We start from the raw sequence: 19,333 nt of genomic DNA, 5'->3' as shown, positions 1-19,333 counted from the left end.
ACACACATTTACACATACATAAATATGCTCCTGAAGATTTAAATCTGTCAGCAGATAGGAAGAAGTCAGTGGATAAAGAGAAACTGAAGATGAGAGGTAAAAGGAATGAATGGTAGCACAATGGTTCTGAGAACCAGTCTGTGTATAACTTATGAACAAATCTAACAAATGAATCTGGGTCATTTCCATAGCAGGGTGAATGACTCTTCCAAGTCTCTGCCAATGATATTGTGTCATCCTTAACTAAAAGTTGCAGCTTTTTACTCCAATCTCAGAAAAGGCCAGTTTGCTCACAGTTTCTATGTCAGTATGACACAGAACTGCACCATTTCCAGTATCCTGAATTCTATAGTTCTATTTTTGGACTACACTCTATAGTACTTTCAATTCTCCTTCAAGCTCACTTCCTCACCTAAACTTCTCATACTCAGTGGCCTCTGTTCTCTTTTCTTATTTCCTTCATTTTAACATTTCATCTCTCCATTCCCAGTCCTGACTCCCATGCTCTATTACTTCAATGACTACTAGGCTCCCAACCTACAATTTCTTACTACTCCAACCTTCTGACATTCCTGAGCTCCTAATGCTCAACCAATATGGCGGAAAAAGAAAGAATACTGGATTTTTAGCCAGAGGACCTCCGTTCAAATCCTGACTTTGCCATTTACTAGCTATGGTTTTGGGCAAGTCACATAATCTTTCTGGGCCTCACTTTCCTCATCTTATGTAAAATAATTGAGTTGGGCTAGATGACCTCTAAAGTCCTTCCACCTCTGTATCTAGGACCCTGTGAACCTATGAACCCTGGATAATCCCAACCATCTAATTCCTCCTCTGCTCTTGGATGACTTTCACTGGTGAAATCATGTTGATTTCATCCATTATAAATTTATGGTGCATAACTTTAGCTGAGTCTTCGTTGTTTCTTGGCAGCTCTAGGCATCTATAAAAAGGGGATCATAATACTTGCATTACCAACCTCACAGGGTTGTTACAAAGAAAACACTTTGTAAATTTTAAAGTGTTATAGCAATGTGAGCTATTATTATTTTGATCTTTTACTGAGTTTCACTGTCTTTAAGGGGGGGAGCCTTAAATGAAAGTATTTCAACAAACTTTTTAGGAGGCAACAAATAATAACAGGAGAGAAAGTGGAGGAAAGAAAATCAGGGCATTTAAATCTTAATAATTGAACTGATATAATACCATATTGCATTTATCATAGTCCCCAGCTAAGTGAACAAGCTGTTCCCTTAGGTTGAGTAGTTTAGTTTGGGGGTGATTGCTAAATTTAAGTAAATCTGATTTTATATTAATTCAAAAGGGCTGAGAGACAGCTTTCATGTATTTAACACATTTCATTTGCTATCCTAGACACATTTTACATGTTGCATTTCCTCTCCTAGATGATGGGCTTCAAGAAGGCAGGGGCCATGTATTATTTAATCTTCTTTAATTTGCAAATTAAATCAATTTGTTTATATTTTTAAATTTTTAACTTTCTTAATTAAATTAAATTTGTTAATATTTACTCTTATTTAATTACTGCCTAGTACAGCACCCTGCACACAGTAGATATTTAACAAGTATTTCTCGAACCATACATATATGTAAAGTGAACCATATGAAATGGATTTCAGTGAGGACATACAAAAGCATAAATAAGATGTTGTTCCTTTCTTCAGACAGTATACAGTCTATATCCTCTATTTTTTCTTTTGTACTTTTGAACTGATTCTGGTTGGGGGCCAGGGTTGAATGGGACCCTCTTTCTTCCCATTTCCTTGGAAGTTTTTCTGTGAGACTGATCTGTTCATGCTCATTTGCTTCTGTGAGTTCTCATTTTGTCTTTGGAGTGGTCCATGTTCATCAGTGGCTCACCACCTTTTGCCATGTGTGAACTACAATTGGAGCTAGGAACCCCAGTAGGTCCTGAGTCCTACCCCTACCTCACAATCCAAAAATTTTCCTGAAATTTCTAATACCGTGAGTTGGATGGGATTCAATAATGTATAGTTTCAGGTAATATGCTAAAAGGAAAATGTAATACATGATCTTCAAAAGACAAATAAAATAATTTTGGTAGGGACACCATGATTAGGGGAAGAGAGAAAAAGAAATACAGTAGAAAGATATAGGTATTAGAAATGTTTTCACTTTGCATATTTTTTAAAATATGTAATCCTCTATGGCATAATGAGTTTAGTCTATTGGATTAGAATGGAATCAATGTTGAACATGTGTCTTATCTACCTGGTAATATTTGCTTCACTAGTCCTGGCTCCAATCTGATAATATAGGAAGATATTTTAGAAGAGGATTTTTTGATTTATGTTTCATATAGCAATGGGTACATGGCAGAAAAAATATCAGTGATTTGTCTTGAACACTGAATTTTACCTGGGCTGGCTTCAAGCCAATGATTCTATCATGACTCTCTCTCTCTCTCTCTCTCTCTCTCTCTCTCTCTCTCTCTCTCTATATATATATATATATATATATATATATATATATATATATATATATATATATATATAAAACAAAAATCAGTAAGATAAGTGGTCCAGAACTTTTAACCTTGACTTGCTTATTTTAAAATCCTTTAACTTTTATAGAAATCTCATGATGAAGGTTAAGATGGAATCCAGTGGAATCTATCTTTCAGCCTTCAGAGAGTATTCTTAGGAAATCAGCAAATATTGGCCAAGTGCTTTTTTTAGGAACAAGATAAACTTTGAGGCACCTTATGGGCCATTGAAGGAGTAGAAAACATTGTCCCTGCACTCTAGGACCTTGCTCTTTAGAAAAGCAGGAAAGTTAAATAACAGTACAAGAAATAACATGTTAAGATAGTAGAAGACATCATTGTCAGTACACGTCTAGTTGCCAAGTAAATTATACAAGCAAGTCCTATAGAAATTAAGAAAATGGAGAGCTCTCATCAAATTAGGGAAATGAAGCCAGGTCAGCAATCATTTATTAAGTGTCTATAGATATGTAATAGATATGCAAGGTCTTCTGTTAATAAAAAGGGAATCAGACATGTCTAAGAGGCAGCTGATAAGGTGCCTTGCTAGTAATTCATGCACCACTATGAAGAATTTGAGGCAATAATTACAGCTCTTATCTGGCCATACTGCTTTCCAGTTTTACAGAGAATTACATTGTCAGTCATCTCCATTGGTAGAAGCATTCTTTGTTAATATAATTCAAACTTTCTGTTTCTTATTTGAGTAAATTTTTATTTTTTATTGAATTGGACTTCTTGTGACCAGGAAGATAAGCAGAAATTTTCCATATTCTACATTTTGGGGGGAGTTTGAGTTCTTTCTAATCTTTGGCAAATAGTCAGTCAACAAGCATTTATTGTGTTTGTGTGCCAGATGCTGTGCTAAGAAAGGCAAACAAAGCAAAACAAAACAGTTCTTCTTCTTACAGAGTTCACAGTTTAGTGGGGTAGAAATTAATCAAACAACATTTTATAAACACTATCTACTTATGTGTACATATACACACACATACGTACATATGTAGACATATTCATCATACACATATATACATATACACATATAGTGAATCAACAAGTAGAAGGCAGTATTTTTGCTGGGATATGAAGGAAATCAGAGACAGCAAGAGGCAGGAAGGGAGAGGAAGAAAATTCCAGGTATGAGGGACAACCAGTGAAAATGCACAGTCAGGAGATGGAGTATCTTATGTGAGGACCACCAAAGAACCACTGTATTTCAGTGTACATGGGTATGAGTAAGGTGTAAGAAAACAGGAAAGGTAGGAGGGGGCCAAGTTATGAAGGGTGTTGAATGCTAAACAGAAGATCTTATATTTATTTCTGGAATTGGAAGGGATTATTGGAATTTATTGAATAGGTCACACTTGTGCTTTAGGAAGATCTATTTTACAGCTAAATGGAGAATGGATTGGAGTGGAGAGAGATGAGTCAGGGAGCTCAAACAAAAGGCTAATGTAAAAGTACAGGCATGAAGTGATGGTTGCCTGCACCAAGGTTGTGGCATTGTCAGAGGAGAGAAGTAGGTCTATGCAAGTGATGTTACAAAGGTAGAATTGAGGAGGCTTGATAACTGGTTGGATATGAGGTATGTGAAAGAGTAAAGACTATAAGCCAACATGACTGGGAGGACTGTGGTATATTCACCAATAAAAGGGAAGTTCAGAAGAGGAGAGAATTTGGGGGAAAAGATAATGAGTTTTCAACATGTTGAGTGTTAAAATATCTCTAGGACATCTGTTTGAGATGTCCAATAGGCAGCTGAAGAAATGAAACTAGAGGTCAGAAGAAAAGTTAGTGCCAAATAAATATATCTGAGAATCAGCTGTGTAGACATGATTCTTGAACCCATGGAAAATGGAGATCACCAAGCAAAATAGTATAGAAGGAGAAGAGGAAAGGAGAGGAGAGGAGAGGAGAGGAGAGGAGAGGAGAGGAGAGGAGAGGAGAGGAGAGGAGAGGAGAGGAGAGGAGAGGAGAGGAGAGGAGAGGAGAGGAGAGGAGAGGAGAGGAGCTTGGTGGATACCCACAGTTAATGAGTATTAACTAGATGAAGATCTAGTAAAGCACACTGAGAAGGAATGGTCATATGGGTAGGAGGAAAACCAGGAGAGAACAGTGTCACAAAATCCTGGAGAGAAGAAAATGTCAAAGAGAAGGGGGTGATTGACAGTGACAAAAGTTGAAGAGAAGTCAGGAAGGATAAAAACTGAGAGACATCCATTAGATATGGCAATTAAGAGATTGTTAGTAACTTTGGAGAGTTATTTCAGTTGAATGATGAGATCAGGAGTTAATTAAGAGGAAAGTGAGTGGAAAGCTGGTAAAGACGAGGATTCTAGACAACCTTCTCAATGAGTTTAGCCAAAAAAAGGAAGGAAAGATATAAGATAATAGCTAGCAGAGATGGATAAATCAAGTGAGCCTTTTTGAGGATAGAGGCATGAGTGTGTTTTTGTAGGCAGTAAGGAAGCAACCAGTAGTCAGGGAGAAATGGAAAATTAGTGAGAGTGGGCATGATAGAGGAGGTATTCTGCTAGAGAAGATGGAATAAAATGAGATTACTTGTGCTTGTAGAGGAGTTTGCATAGGTAAAGAGAAAGACGACATCTGTAAGAGAAAATGGTGAAGGAGGAAGACTCCTGAGCGATGTGAGATTAGGAGCAGGGGAAAAGGGAGTGTTTTTTATGAATGGTATTTTTTTTTGAGTAAAAAATGAGGCAAGATTCTCAGCTGAGAGACTGAAAAGATGGGGAGCCCCCAGAGGTTTGAGGAAGGATGAGAAGGTTTAGAGAAGGGTGCTTTGGTAAGTGGGATAGTGAATCACTTAGGGAGGTATAAAAGGATTACTTTGTCACAGTGCAAGTCTAGTTGAGATTATATAACATAAACTTATAGTAGACCCAGTCAGTACACTTTTGTGATTTTCTGCAGTTCAGTTCAGCAGCACGTGAATAGGAGCAAAGGAAGCAGATGCTGGGAGTTATCCAAGACTAAGGTTTGCCAGGGCAAGAGTAAGGAAGATGTGTGGATTAAGAGTAGAGATTATTGCAAAACTGATCTGGCTCACCAAGGATTCAAGATTGGAAGGAAGGCATGTAGAAAACAAAGGAAAGGAGGTAAACAAGGAAATATTAAATGTAAGGTAATGTGCTAAGTATTTGACAAATATTATCTCATTTGATCCTCACAATAACTCTGGGAGGGACATACTATTATTATTCCTGTTTTACAGTTGAGGAAACTGAGGTTAAATGACTTGCCCAGAGTCATAAGCTAGTATCTGAGGCTAGATTTTAACTCAGATCTTTACGACTTCAGATCCTGTACTTGGCAAGATGAAAGGTATGAACATCTCTCTCTGTAGCTTAGGTAGGGTAGAGTAGGTCATGGGAAATGGATAGGTTGAAGTGGGAAATTAGGATTGTTTAGGAGTGTATCAGTGTCTATGAAGTCCCTTATTATGAGTTGGGGAGGAGATGAATACTTTGAGTAAGGTACCGAACTCTCTGAGCAAGGAAGGAGACAGTTCTGGAGATCACTAAAAATTATCTGCCAGCACCTTGATTGGGTGATAAATATGTATTGAATGAATTTCCAAGGAGTAAAGATTACTGAGGTGGTAGAGGTATGAAAGTAGCAATGGGGAACAAGAAATATTCTGACTCACCCACTGTAACCAGTGAGTCAAAGTGTATGAATGAAAAGTGCAACCACCGCTAGAAAGGCTAACAGGGAAAATTGTGTCATCAGGAGGGAGCCAGGTCCCAGTGAGTGCAAGATGGAAGGAGTGAGAAGAGAATGCCTACCTAATGGGTAGGCATTTCAGAGGGCACAGTGGAAGGAATGGGTAGGTTGAGAGTGGGTCATTGAGAGGGTTGGGTAGAGGGGGAGGGGAATAACAGAGCAGGTAGTAGGAGATGGAGGAACTGGATTTGTACAATGATAACATAAGTTTCAAAATCATTGGAAGGGGAAGGTATGGCAGTATGGAATTATTGAGGAATGAGTTCACTTAGGTTATCATAGGCCTCAGGATCCAGACAGCTGGAATGCTTTATGGAGGAAGTTAATGCTTATCAGCACCTTGAAAGATGGCTACAATTTGATTAGTCATGGAGAAGTAGAAAGGGTGTTGAAGGTGGGATATGATAACAGCAATTCAATAGTAGAATAGATTGCCAGTGGGTCTAGAAAAAATTAGAGTGAAATGTCTGACTGAACTATGTATTCTTACTAGTTCCAAAGACTCAAAAATAAATAGCATCTTAATTAAAATTTAAAATGTAATGAACAAGTCAACATTTTTGTTTTGTTGACCATGGCATCAAATATTTATTTGTTCAGCACTCCTGAGGACAGGGCTTAATACTAGATAAAGTACAGCATGAAAAGTAAAGAAAATTTTATAGTGGTTTCTACAATGTCCATCTCCAACCTTACCTTCCAAACACTTGCTTATTATTGTTTTAGGACCCTAAAACTCCATAACATGGATCATCAAATGCAAAGCATTAATTTGAAGGCAACCAGGATGGTGATGGGCCTCAAAATCAGGCCACATAAGGAACTTTTTATGCTTCATCTGGAAAAGACTTGGAAGAACACACCAGCGTCTATCAAGGATTAAGGACTGTCACAGGAAAAAAAAAAAGATTGGATTTGTGTTTGTTCTCAAGAGGAGAATTAAGTTACTGATATAAAAATTCTTACTATGTTTGTGTCTTAAGCAACTCACTTAAGCCTCAGTTTCCTAATTAGTAAAATGAAAGGGTTAACTAGATAGCTCTGAGATAACTGGTGGTTCCAGTTCTATGATTCTATTATCTTAAAAAACATGCTTTTAATAAAACATAGACTTATTGTTCTAACAAAATTGAATTGTACCTGTGAGACTTTATAGTTAGCTCAATGATTGGTTTACTATGCTAATGGTGTGCCAGATTCGATTCTTATGAGTTAGTTCATTTTATTAATGATAATGATATTCATAATAACTCAAATTCATATAGGCTTTAAGGTTTATGGAGCATTTTCCTCATGACAGCCCTGAGAGATAGGCATTTTTTTTCTATTTGCATGGCTATAGGCACTAATTAGTAATCTATATCCTTGATCACAAATAAATGGGCAAGAGGGTGTGAATAAATCACTATAAACTATTCTGTCAAAAAACCTTTAATGCACCTGACTACTGGTAGGAAGTAGGGTAATATGATCTTAGGACCTAATAACAATGGGTGAAGAAGCAAATTTAGACTTGAAATCTGCAGCATTTTAGACCTAGGAAGGAACTTGGTGACAATCTATTCCAATGCCTTCTTTTTATAGATGAATAATTGTAGTCCAAAGAAGTTAATGACTTGCTTATGGTCATGTAGTTAGGGAAAGGCATAGCCAGGCCCTCTCATACTATACATAGGACTTTTGCAAAGTAGAGTGGGATGCTTTGGGAGGAAGTGGGTTCTGCTTCACTGGCGGTCTTCAAGCAAAGTATAGATGTTGTAGAGAAGGTTGTTCAAGCGTGTGCTGAACTAAATGGTTGTGAGGTCTCTTCCAATTCCAGGGTTCTTTGATTCTGTGATTGGTAGTATGCATAGAAGGGAAGATAGAAATAGTAACAAGGCATGAAAGAATGAAACTTTTATTTCTTCTGATCATCACTGTGAAAGTGATTCTCTCGATGACTCAAAAGTTTATCGCATTCTGAAAAGAAAGCTTCAGCATGGAGGCTTTATCCAATTCACTGCGCCACCTAGTGGCTCATTCTTGCTAACTACAGATGGGCCTTTTTGCTAGGACTGTGCAGTAAATGTAAAACAACAGTTTTGCTTTCCAGGGTAGTGAGTTCTGCGTACATTGGGGGGGCAGGGGCAGGAATGGAACCCTCATAGCTATGTAACATTGTACATTTGTAAAACACTTCGTCATATGTTTTTTCTTCATCTTATCTTTGTAATGTCAATTTTCAACACAATTTCATAGATGAGGGCTATAACAATTAGTGTAGGGTAAGATCCATAACTAACAAGTGGGAGAGCCCAAATCCAAGTCTTCTGAGCTGGCTCTATCCTTCTTCTTAACTTGCTGCGGTTGAAGATCAACTTTGAGCTCTCTTTAAAATTATCTTTAGTTGGCTTTGATGTCCTTAAATAACGTAGTTGTTTTGCAGAATTACAGGGTAGCAAAGACCAGGGACAAGAATTCAGACTAGAGTAGGACAGTTATTATTATTGCTGGGAGTTATCCCAAAATAGTCCTCCTTGGGAATTCAGGGGGCACAGAACATTCCAAAGGGCTGTTGAACAAATGCAGCTACTGAATCATGAGACTGAAGGTAAAGGTATGAAACACATGATGAGAATTCACATTAATGTCACTTTTTTCTTTTCATTGTAAAATCCTATCTGCTTTCATCTCTTCTTCCTTTCTCATTTTCCAGATCAATTTCAGATGTTCTGTTCTTTGACATCTTCCTTCACCTAAATTGCATCATCCTGTGTCTTTCGTGGGGCAACCAGAAATCTCTTAAAATTTTCTTTGAGATGCCCTGTTGTCCTAATCAGGTTTTTCATTAAGAATTTTTTTCTTTGCTTCCACTTAACTATTTCCCCCTCTGTTTTAACTACATTACAGCTTTTTACAAACTATGTTATGAAATAAATGAGAGGCAGTGTGATATAATGGATACAGAGGTGTCCTCAGAGCCAGAAAGACTGGTGTTCAAATACTAGCTATGTGAACCTCAGCAAATCATTTTACCTTCTAGAAAATTCTAGAAGCAGAGAAGATGCCAATCTGCACTGATTGAGAGAATTCCCTCTTTAGGAAGTTCTGTTCAACAAAGAAAACACAAACCCAGCTCCCCCCATCCTTGCCCTCTGTATTTCAGCTTCCTTTTATTCCGTACTATCTTCCCAAAATAGACTGTAAGCTCCTTGAAGGCAGGAAGTATTTTTCTTTCTTCATATTTTCATTCCCAGTGCTTAGTATAGTGCCTAGGACATAGTAGGTGCTTAATAAATGTTTATTGACTGTCTCTAATATTATAAATATTTAAATATTTTAGGTGACATACAACTATATTATATGGTTTTAACTCTATCATATCTGTCAATTATAACTTCTTTTTTCTTTCTATGGTGACCTTCCATTCTTTTAGTATCTTCCTTGTTATGAAAAGTTTGAAACTAAGTTCTTCAAGTAATGTTTTTTGAAAACTTTGTAACTTACTAATTAACAACTAAAAACAAAATGGTAAAACAAACGAACAAAAAAAGCCCCCAAAGAACAAAATATACTTTCTTGGAGGCCATAGAAGTAAGACAATGGCTCCATTTTTTTTTTCAAGACAATGTCTCCTTTATAAAACCAGGAACAGTAGATATCTTTAGTTGCACCAACAAAATTACAAGGATAATTAAGGCTGTTATTTAGGAGATCCAAGTTTCAAGTGACCACCATGGACTCCATTATCAGAATATTTCAGGGAAAACAGCTTTTGGGGTTGTTTTGGGAGAAATTCTTAAATTATATGGTTAATCTCCTCATTTCTCTTTTTTTAAAGACAAAAACTACATTTGGGAAATTTATACATGGTCACCCTTTACCTTGCCACCCCTACCCAATTTTTTTTTCCTGAACATTCCTATTCCAGAAAACCAAAGCTTCACATTCAATGGCCTTTTCCTTTGGACTACGAGGGAAGAGAACTCAGGGATTGGGGCCATGAGCTTGTACAAAAATCTGAGTTTACTTCAGAAGAATGTAAGCTCCCAGAGGGCAAGGACTGGTCTCACTGTTTATGAGCTTAGGGACATAAGTGCTTAATAAATGCCTGTGGTTCTATTAAGTAAATATGCATCTCTTAACCTTAATAGGGTCAAAGTCTACTCCTTCCCGTTGCTCCCTTTGGAACCAAGAGGTTTGAATTATATTATATGGTTAATTAATAAATTATTTGGTTAAATATAGTTAAATTGTGTGGTTAATTACTTCATTTCTCTACTTTAATTTTCACCTGGGCTAAAGGCATATGCCAATCTCAACTTACATTTGTGGTAATGATTTATAAAAATCATTTTCTAACTTTACAAATTACTTTACACATAACTCACTTGATCTTTATCACAATGCTGTAAGGTGAGTAGTGCAGGTATTATTCTCCTCATTTGTAGTAGAAGGAACCAAACCCCACAAAGCACACAACATTAGTAAGTGACAACTGGAATTTGAATTTTGTTCTTTTAATTACAAGTGCAGTGTTCTGAACTGTAGGGAAGAGGCATAACAGATAGGAGGGATAGACTTGAAACTCAGGAAGACTGAGTTCAAATCCTATATAAAGGCTAAGACATTCAAAAGCATTTCATTCTCTCTATGATTGTCTTTTTCCAAGTACAGTTCATATTATATGCTAGAATAACAAAAACTGCTTTAATTAAATGACTGTACTATAAGCCTGGGGAAAGGGGACAGAGGACTATATTTAATCAATGAAGGCACAAGGGTGGCACCAATGATAGTTTCTGTGGGAAATGCAGCCATTGCTGGAGGTTGTCTTCTGTTTTAAGTAGGAGCAAGTCCTGCTAAAGGTAGCTAGAACCAGGGAGGAGGAGAATAGGAGAAGCAGCTTAGGTGAGTGGCATCTGGAGCTCAGCGAGAGCGTCTGAGGAGGAGACAGCCTAGCACAGGGAGCCTGAAGGGAAACTAAATGATATTCAGAATATGATGCATTAAACCCTGGGTATGGCCATTTTCAATTCAATCAGCGCCATAAAGGTGTTATTATTTAATGGTGCAATACTAAAGTGCATTTGACATGTCAAAGTCAAAATACATGATGCCTAAAATTCTTTCATTCTTCTGAAATGCTACAATAAAAATGGGTATTAGAAATAGATCTCCCCTTTGTACTCAATTTAGAGATTCAGCTGGTGAGAGCTGTACATTGCCAACTCGAATCCATTTCTCTTTGGATGAAGACAGCTTTATGAACATTATGACACTGTTCTACAAATCCAACCACTGCTGTTCTTCCAACAAGCTTTGTACTGTGACATTTGTTTGGAGAAGATAGTAAATGATGTTGAGAACTATCGAAGAAACCATTTTTCTTCTGAGTTGTTTTTTTTTCACTTCACTCTACCATATGCCTATAGCAACTTTATTCTGACTCTTCTGATCTGTCACCTGCATCTGAAACTCAAATATGATTGCATTTATTTGCTGATAGAAACCTTTCTAATATTTGACTAATATGTAGATAATAAACATTTTGGATAAGAATAATTTTGAATCTATTAGAGGTTCACACATATATCCCTCTGCAAAAAAAGAGCTATTTTTCTATGTTGAAATTCTTTTTTTTTTTCCGATGAGGCAATTGGGGTTAAGTGACTTGCCCAGAGTCACATAGCTAGTAAGTGTTATGTGTCTGAGGTCGGATTTGAACTCAGGTCCTCCTGAATCCAGGGCTGGTGCTCTACCCACTGCACCACCTAGCTGTCCCCGCTATGTTGAAATTCTTAAAGATAAATTATATATGACACACTTCTAAGAGAAGTGCAGCATAGTGAATGGAATCAGGAAGACTTGGATTCAAATCCAGTTGGTGATATACATTGACTGTGTCAAAGACTATTCATCAAAATATATAAAATAAATGCCAAGTTCCTATGAAATAATGCAATAAATATAAGCATTAGAAATAGATCTCTATTTTCAACATCCAGAAACAACTACCTAAAACTCTTAAGTTATAGATAGAATAGTTACCAATATGCACCTGGAGTTGTCTACCCCAATGTAATTAAACTTCAGGACCCCAAACTCCAAACAATTAAGAACCCAAGAAATCAGTACCCAAGAAAAACAAAGGATAAAACCAAAGCTTTAAGAGAATAACAAAAATTGTTGAATGATATAAGGAATATGAAGACTAAAGCAGGCAATAGTTTTGGTTGCTTTCTGTGATTCCATACTTTTTGCACAAACAAGAAAATTTAGTCTACCTGCAGCCTGTTGCAAGCTAAGAGAGGCACATAGCAAATGTTTTATGATGAAATTCAGTGTAATTTACATTTATGACAAGGGATGAATCAGGAGCTACTCATCATGATTTTAGCCAATAGGGTTGACAGGGCTGAGTATATATGTGTTGAATCTTTCTGTTTGCTACATGTTCTTATTCTTTCCTAATAGGCAAGTGGGTGAGGAGGTCTTGGATGATCCCCTGTTACAAATATTTACTCAAACAACCATTATCAACCCAAATAAATATATAAGAGCACAGTCAGTACACTGACATATGAGTTAGAGGATCTGCAAGAAATAGCTATTGCTTAAAAATGGTTAAATGGAAGGATTAAGGAAAACTTAGATATTACAGCTTCTTCATATCTTAATGCATATTTTATCATTTTTTAATGAATTTGTGGTGCCCCAACTTGTAAGATGTTATTAAGCACTGAATAGATTTGTGTAATTCTGTTGCTCTTCAGATGTCACAGTGACAAATTTCTTTTTCTTTTTAAAAAATATGTAATTTGTATGTTTTTTTGATGAGGTCAATTAGAAAATACAAGGAAGGCAGAAGTCAGGAAGGCAGAGAATAAAAAAAATGCCTGGAATTTTTTATAGTTTTCACTTAACACTTTCTGGACCCTGACATGTTCCAGAAGTCTGTAAAAGTTAGAGATTTACACTCTCATGAAATACCTTTCCACTTTGTTATTTGCTGTTATGAAGAATAAAATTTAAATAACTCAGCGGCCACCCACTAAGACCAGCATGATTTATAATTTAGAGCAGACCAGATAAGACATGGTCTGGTTAACCTCAAGAGGTTTGGGAGTTTGTGTGCACTTCATAAAATATTTTCTCTATAAATGGTCGGAGCCCAAATAGAAAATCACAAAGAATCACATGGTTTTATTTACATGTTTTAAAAATCCAGAGATAACTGCCTCGAATGTTCTTGCAAATCTCAATAACTTATCTTTATAGAAGAATAAAATCATGGTTAACATCTTGTCTAGATTTAGGTTTAACTGGGAGATCAAGGTTCTGTCTTCACTTACGTTTCAGTACAACATGTTTATTAGCTCATTCCAATCAATTAATCTGTCACATTGTTTGCATGGTAGTGGTTAACTGAATTAGACACAGGATCATAAACTCTTGGAATAATATGCTAAATACTGTAGCAAGCTTATTTCAAATTTGCTAATGTTTCAGAAAATGTAAATCTGCTGACTTGGTCCAAGAGGTAAGAGTATGCATGAATGATGCCAAGCAAATAACACCCTTTGGCTCAGTTAATTTCATATTTAAAACCTCTTTTCCTTTTCTTTTTTTTTTCAGATGGAATTGATTAAAAATATAAGTACTGCGGAACAGCCCTATTTATTCACTCGTCATGTTCATTTTCTCAACTTCTCCAGGTATTTCCCACTTTGGTAGTTCTCATTTCTTTTTTGGCATGCCCAAGTCTATAGCTTATGAACAATTATTTTTAAATCAATCTTTACTCTCAAAGTGTTTTTATTTCTCTCTAAAAGATAATTCTCAGTAATAATTCAGTGTGATACTAGAACAAACAATAATGAGATCTGGGATCAACAGGGGTTGGTGTTCTCAGAAGATTGAATATGTTGTTAATGAATTTTTGTTTTGTATTTTTCTACAGTTTGGTGGAAAAGTGCCCTAGATATGGAATTCAAGGATTTGGGCTCAAATCCTACCTCTGCCACTCAAATACCTCCATGACCTTGGGTTTAACCTCTTTTGTCCACAGTTTCCTCATCTGTTAAATGATGAGGTTAGACTACGTTGCCTCTAAGGTCCTTTCTATCTCTAAATGTATAATCTTAAGAATCTGGGCTGCTAGGTGGTACAGTAGATATAGTGCTGGGCCTAGAGTTAGGAGTTGAGTTCAAATCCAGCCTCAGACACTTACTAGATATGTGACCCTGGTCAAGTCACTTAACCCCATCTGCCTAAGTTTCCTCATCTGTAAAATGAGCTGGAGAAAGAAATGGCAAACCACTCTAGTATCTTTGCCAAGAAAACTCCAGATAGGGTCACAGAGTCAGACACAACTGAAATGACTGAACAACAAAAACCCTAGGACACCATGACCAGGACCCTGGGAACAACTTGGTAATGGAGCAATACTGGCTCTAAAGCTGTATAGAGAATGTTCCATCTGCTGAGAAAGAGACTTCAGGTGGTTAGTCTCAGTAACCATGGCAGCAGAATCACCCTCCTTTCCCTGCCCCAGTGAAAGTATAGCAGGAGAAGAGAGGAATCTGCAGTGATTTTATTTAACAGATCGGAGCAGCAGCCTGCTTCTTAAAATACCTACCAGAAATATGTTCAATTGTCTTTTAAAATAGCCATGTTGCTCAATATTCTTTTTTCTTTGTTAGCAGAAACATGAAGATGATTTCCAATTGGTAGTTTCCACTTCAGGTAAAACGAAAGGATAGAATTCATATTGCGAATAAGAATTTTTTGGATTGTTTTTTCTTGTTTTGTTTTGAGTCTTAAAGTGCTCCCTTATAATTTGAACTGCAGTTGTTTACAGCCATTTTCACTTGTTTTCCTTTTCAAAAAATTCACCTTTTGATACTCATTTATAGTTCATATATGTTTAAATATTATTAGACATTATGAATCTCCAACTCTAAATAGATATTCAAACTTGGAGCTTTCTGAGCCTTAGTTTCCTCATTCATAGAATGAGTGGGTTGGAGGAAACAATCCCTATTATGCCTCTGATCCCTTTCAGTTTCAGAAAACATTTGTCGGACTCTTGTTACATTAGCTTATCCAGGTTTGAATCATCAAACTTTTAAAAAGATGCACAGAAATAGGAGAGGAGGCAGAAGAGCAACAGGCATCCAGAGAATGAAAAACAGATATTCTGAGAACGGGTTAGAGAAATGGTGAAATTTAGCCTACAGAAGAGAAGGTACAAGATAACTTAATAAAGTGATCCCTGCTTTACAAAAATATCCAACAAACTCAAATCACTTTAAAAAAATACAAAGTAGGAAGTGATTTTTATTATGAAGTATTGGTTTTTAACAAAAGTTGCTGTCATTGAATTCCTCTAAGTCCCTTATCCCTTAGTTTCTATGTGGATTTCTATAGTGCATTAAATTTCTCCCCAATGAGTAAAGAACTTCCAGGCATTGATTAAGTTGTCAGAAAATACAATGGGCTGTCTCATTGTAATGAGTACCTTGTTACAAAGATATTCAGACAGAAGCTAGAAGGTAGTGTAGTGGAGAGAGGGTTAGACCTGAAGTCATAAAGACCTGGGTTCAAGCCCCTGCCTCACAGCTGTTAAATACAGCTGTTTAATCAGACTAGTCATTGAATCTCTGTTTGCCTTAATCCATTGGAGAAGGAAATGGCAATACACTCCAATATCTTTACCGAGACAACCCCACGTGCAGTATATGGCGTGCTGTGGTCCACAAGGTCATGAAGAGTCAGACATGTCTGAATGACTGAGCAACAACAAAACACAGCAAGACACAGTCTCTCAGTCTCAGTTTCCTCTTCTGTAAAATGAGGATAACTAATAATGGCACCTACCTCAAAAAGTTGTTGTGAAGATTAAATGAGATAACATTACTTCACAAAACTAAGAGTGTTATGTAAATATGTAAATACCATTATTAATGGTAGCTATAGTAGTAGTAGTAGTAGTCATAGAGTAGTAGTAGTAGTAGTAGTAGTAGTAGTAGTAGTAGTAGTAGTAGTAGTTAACCATTAGCTGGAGATATTAGAGAGGTAATTTATGCTTCATAGAGGAGATAGCCTAATTCACGTCTAACTCTAAGATTCCGATTCTGTAACTCAGATATAATGGAATAATAATATTTTACACTTGTACGATGCTTTAAATTAAAAAAAAAACACTCAAAACACTTTCAGATGCATCATATTATGTGGCTAAGAATTCAACCAGTCAATCAACAAACATTAGTAAGTTCTTACTATGTGCCAGGCACTGTGCTAAGTGCTAGGGATAGAAAAAGGTGAAAACATTCCCTGCCTTCAAAGAACTCTCATGCTAATAGGGAAGACAACAAGATCATTAGTCTGTACAGAACTGCATTTTTAAAAAATTTTCCTGGAGCAGAGAGGCTGTCAAACATTTGAGATTCAAAGGAATTTGCTACCATGGTGCTAGCCAGATACAAATTAATCATTAATATCAACAAAGCAGAAAATTCAGCTAAAATGCTATAAGCATTATCAGTTAACTGGAAAACAAGATTGGTCAGAGATAGTCTTCTTTTAAGTAATGTTGACCTTTGGGAGGTAAGACAGGATTTGACTGCTGGGGGAAGTTCCCTAGACATCATGGGACACCTTGGCCCTATCATGACCTGAGGTTCTTGCCACTTCTCTTTTTGCTGTGACTGAAAAACAAACAAACACAAAAGGCCTTATTTCTTAGAGATGAACAGAGATTCCCTAAGAAGGTTGCTCTGTAGTTCATGATACCGTCCCCTTGGAGAAGGAATAGGTCCCTGGAAGGCTTGAATCCCAAACTCTCCTCCTGCCACCTTTTAAGCCTTTACAGTTATACTCTTTCTCCAAGGTACAATTCTGAATTGTAATTGGCTATAAACATATTGACTTTAGCTTCTAGTGGGCTCTATGCTAGCTTAGACTACACACTCACACACACACATACACACACACCCATGGATATTCACACACATAACACACACACGTTTCTGATGATCATTGATGTTTCACAAATGTGCCCCACTGTCCTCCAAAACCCTGCTTTTTCCACCAGCAAAATCCAAAACCTTGTGGTGACCACTGGTGACCCCTACTTTCCTCTTCATACTAAGTTTAGCCACCCAGGGTAACTTTGTTGGAAAGGGTGTAGGCTTTTCCTTTCTTCCTTGTTCCATTCCCTGGAAACAACTCATAATCCTTCTTTAGATTGTAAAGGTCTTATTACTAAGCACTATAAGGAAACATACAAGGGATTAAAATAACAAAGAAAGGGAAAATTTCCAAGTTAAAAGAGTTCTCATCAGTTAATCCTGATCCTACGTGCAAAATGTGCCAGAAACCAGGCCTTCATCTTCAATGCCCCTTCTCTTGCCTGACTGGCATCTCTTCTTCCTGGTTTCTTCTCTGAGTCAGTCCAGTCCACTCTTGTTAGAGCTGGATTTCTAGCTAATAAATTCAGTTTGGCCAGGTTATTATGTAGCTCAGCCCTTCCAGAGACTGTTTCTTTGTTCCTGAAAAAAAAAAGTAAGGAAGGAAGAGCTGACCCTGTAGCAAGAAGAAAACTTACAGGAGCAGCTAGATGGCAGTGGATAGAGCACCCGCCCTGAAGTCAGGAGGACCTGAGTTCAAATGACCAAACACTTGACACTTACTAGCTGTGTGACTCTGGGCAAGTCACTTAATCCCAATTGCCTAAAAATTAAAAAAAGAAGAAGAAAACTTACTATGCCACCACTAATCTTCCTAGATGTCTTGCAAGGAATTAGAATGCTTCCCATCATCCCTGACTCTGTGGCCATCAACTTAGAGAAGTGATATCTTTGTCTCCCAGGTCCCTGAATGAGGGAGATCCTTCCCAATCTGACCACCTAAGATCTTTCTCCCTGGGTTTAAGGCTTCCTGCTCTATTTGGAAAGTAGCAAGCTATATCCTCATCCTCTCCTCCTCCACCACCACCTCAGGTTCCCTTTTTCTTCTTACATAAACCTGTCCTCTCTGTCTTTGTCTGTCTGAAGCAGACCCCGTAGCCAGTTAGATTTAAGAAGCTCTCTCCCTTGTGGTGAATGTACATCCTCTTCCTCTTGACGCAAATTGGCATGTGAGGTCCCCACTTCTCTGAGGCTATATGGCCAGATACGTGGAGGCTAGACTTCCATAAGTCTGGCATCCCTGTGCTGTTCGCAACACCAAATCTATTTGCAAATTCTGTTTTTACCTGATTCTGACCTTTTGTACCATGGAGGTCTGTCCCTGGCTCCCAGCTCATTAACAGAACTTAGATGGTAGACACAACTAGGTCCATTAAAGACTGGCTTAGCTACCAGCTTCAAATACCTCTTGGTTCTTCTAAGTCATGTCTCATGCCCTACTCTTGTCTCTTGGTTTATTACAATCCATGTTCATAATAAGGAAATTTGCTCACATATAACTCTCTCCCAACAGGGTCTGGTACCATAGCCAATGAACACTAGAATTTCTTTGGCCTTTCCCCCCAAACATCAGCTGTTACGAGATCTCTATCTCTTTGTCCTACAGAGACAATCACCCCTAATTAGTCTCTTTGCCCCAGATCCCTCCCTATTCTAATTCATCATCCACACAGCAGCCAAAGTGATTTCCCTTAAGTATAGGTCTCACTACGTCATTCCCAACTAAATAAAATCCAGTGCCTCCCTATTGCCTCTTGTGAAATATAAACTCCTTTGTTTGGTTTTTAATGCCCTTCACAACTAGTCCCCAACCAACTTATCCAGACCTATTAAACATTACTCATCTTCCTGCACTCTACAGTCTAGCCAAATTGGCTTTCTTGCAGGTCTTCACACTCCTAGCACTGTGCCTTCACCGACTGTCTTCCTATGCCTAGAACTTCCTCTTCTCCACCTCATAGGATCCTTCAAGACTCTTTAGAAACACCACAGCCAACATGGAGCTTTTCCTAAACCCCAGACTGCTAGTGCCTTACCTCCCTCAATTTGTTATTTTTCAGTCATGTCCAACCTTCATGACCCCATTTGGGGTTTTCTTCTCAGGGAT

General features: G+C 37.4%; 1 protein-coding gene across 2 annotated transcripts in view; it reads left to right on the top strand.

Annotated features, from left to right (window-relative positions):
• The window catches only part of UST (uronyl 2-sulfotransferase), a 383,123-nt gene that overhangs the window by 224,945 nt on the left and 138,845 nt on the right, over nt 1-19,333 (top strand). For both annotated transcript variants that reach the window (XM_020986581.2, XM_078155078.1), the window contains exon 4: nt 13,889-13,968. In XM_020986581.2, the coding sequence (XP_020842240.1) occupies nt 13,889-13,968 (80 nt within the window). The remainder of the gene's footprint in view (nt 1-13,888; nt 13,969-19,333) is intronic.

This window comes from Phascolarctos cinereus, unplaced genomic scaffold, assembly GCF_003287225.1.
Source record: "Phascolarctos cinereus isolate Bilbo 61053 unplaced genomic scaffold, phaCin_HiC Scaffold_5;HRSCAF=322, whole genome shotgun sequence".
Taxonomy (NCBI): Eukaryota; Metazoa; Chordata; class Mammalia; order Diprotodontia; family Phascolarctidae; genus Phascolarctos; species Phascolarctos cinereus.
This window is presented reverse-complemented; position numbering and strand designations above follow the sequence as displayed.